This window comes from Salvia splendens, chromosome 5 (genome assembly GCF_004379255.2).
Source record: "Salvia splendens isolate huo1 chromosome 5, SspV2, whole genome shotgun sequence".
Taxonomy (NCBI): Eukaryota; Viridiplantae; Streptophyta; class Magnoliopsida; order Lamiales; family Lamiaceae; genus Salvia; species Salvia splendens.
This window is the reverse complement of record NC_056036.1, coordinates 9,923,615-9,925,969: the sequence shown is the minus strand read 5'-3', so window position 1 is coordinate 9,925,969 and position 2,355 is coordinate 9,923,615. Positions and strand designations below refer to the sequence as shown.

Below are 2,355 nucleotides of genomic sequence, written 5' to 3'. Positions count from 1 at the left end.
TCAGCATTTGAAATTTTGTCACTCACTGATCATTCGAAGAGAAATTACTAAATCTAATCAATTTTCTTCGTTTCAAGTCAACCTCTTCCCCCTTGAAACATGCCTTTCTTATATGGATTTCAGACTAAAAACTGATCCTTTATTTTTAAACCTCAACTAATCAATAGTACTAGTAGAATACTTACACTAAAAACACAATAAAATTATATATTAGATTATGCATATCGAAATTCGTAGCATATATATGCACAAGGGGAGTATATAAATATTGTTAAAAGGCTTATTTCAAACTTTGTTTTTATTTATAAACGGGGTCATCCACTTACTGACTTGTAGGTATATTATTTTAAAGGGAAATAGCATTTAAATTATCAAGTTTGATCAAAATTTAGTCTATTCCACAAAGTTTGAAATTCGCTAATTAAATCACGAAGTTTCAATATATTCTAGTTTATGTCATGAGTCGAATTTTAGGTGGAATCTTTGTTAACGTGGATTGAGATTTCAAGATGGATTGAGATTTAAATCACGAAAAAGATGCGTATATAATCCAAAGTGTAATTATAAGGAGCTTAATCTTAAAGTTGGATTGAGATTTTAAGATGAATTTCAACGTAGAGATGCAAATATTCCACCTAAAATTCGACCCATGAGATAAACTAGAAAAATTGAAACTTCGTGATTTAATTAGCAGATTTTAAACTTTATACGATAGATCAGCTTTTGACCAAACTTGGTAATTTAAATGACTATTTACCCTTATTTTAAAGCGTAAAATAATTTAGTTAAAAATAGATAAGTTTTACTAGACTATAAATTTGACTAAAAGATGCTTTGAAACAGTATTTGTATTTTTAAAAACGACGCTATTTATTTCCTTTACTTAACACAAACCTTCCCTCATTTCTCACTCTAAATTAAGTGATCAAACAAACTCCAATTCCAATTTCCAAACTCAGTCATGTCAATGGACGACGACGATGACTTGTTCAATCGCCCAAACAACAGCGATCTCAACAGCAAGATCATGCTCACCGCCATCGTCTCTCTCTCCGTCGTTGTCCTCCTCGTCACAGTCCTCCACATCTACGCCCGCTGCGTCCTCCGCCGCCAAGCCCGCCGCCAGGCCTCCCTCCGCCGCCTCGGCTTCATCGCCTCCTTCCCCGGCACCTTCCGACCCCCCGACCCCCAAATCACCGGCGTCGACCCCTCCGTCATCGCCTCCCTCCCCAAATTCCTCTTCAAATCCGCCTCCTCCGCCGCCGTCGAGTGCCCCGTCTGCATCAGCGCGCTCGAGGACGGCGAGATCGCTCGGATTTTGCCGAATTGCAAGCACACCTTTCATGCAGATTGCATCGATCGGTGGCTCGGATCCAATTCCACGTGTCCGGTGTGCCGGACGGAGGCGGAGCCGCGCCTTGTGGCGGAGCCGAGGGAGGGATTGGCCGCGGCGCCGAGTGCTCCGCCTGTGGAGGGGACGTCGGACGCGAAGATCGGCGGCGGATCGAGCTCGAGATTGAGCTCGTTCCGGCGGATTCTGAGTAGAGAGAGATCTTCTAGAAGAATCCAGAGTCAGTCGTGCGGGCAGGAAGACGGGCTGCCCGATCTCGAGAGACAGTGAATGGACATACAACTGTTCTGGCCTAACTGCCATATGCTTCTCCGGTTTGTACCTATCAATTCCGGTTTTTGTTGAATACTATGCATATACAGAATTAATTAAACATATATTGGTTGAAACCAAGATGGATAGATTTTTGCAGTTTGTAGGCGCATGGAGATTTTCTATTTCATATATTGGGCTTATGTAATTATAATAATTTATAATGCTGTGTATAATAATATTCATTACATTGCCAGGGTGAAAAATAATACTGGCTTGATGTTTATTGCTGCCCCAGAAGCTAAACTGATAATCAGCTATTCATTTTTAGTATAAATGTAAAAGATTTTTTTTATTTTCTTGTTTAAATTTTGCTTGATGGAGTACTTGTTTAATAAACTCATTATACAGTTTTCACATGATCGTTGCAATAATATCACTATATTTTATTATAAAATTAACAAATTTTTTTATAGTGGTTGAAGTATTAACGCGGCATTACCAAAACAGGTGTGACCACATTTCGGTTGCACGACATTGGTACTTTTGAATTAGTTAAATATTTCGTTCAGTATACCAAATTTCTAATGTTTCGGAATAAATGGTGGATGTTCATATTGCAAATTGCAAGTTGCAATATTTCAACGACTATGTTAAAATTGAAATATAGGTAAAAGATTTGTTCATCAATAACTGACAAGTAATAGTATAAACTTTGCGTTAATTCTTTCATCAATATGCATAAATGAGTT

At 38.4% G+C, this 2,355-nt stretch overlaps 1 protein-coding gene across 1 annotated transcript; it reads left to right on the top strand.

Moving 5' to 3' along the window:
* The first annotated feature begins 875 nt into the window (after positions 1–875).
* On the top strand, positions 876–1,889 carry LOC121802659 (E3 ubiquitin-protein ligase ATL41-like). The gene has a single exon (XM_042202335.1). The coding sequence runs from the start codon at positions 962–964 to the stop codon at positions 1,619–1,621; it is 660 nt and encodes a 219-aa protein (XP_042058269.1). The 5' UTR covers positions 876–961; the 3' UTR covers positions 1,622–1,889.
* The last annotated feature ends 466 nt before the right edge of the window (positions 1,890–2,355 follow it).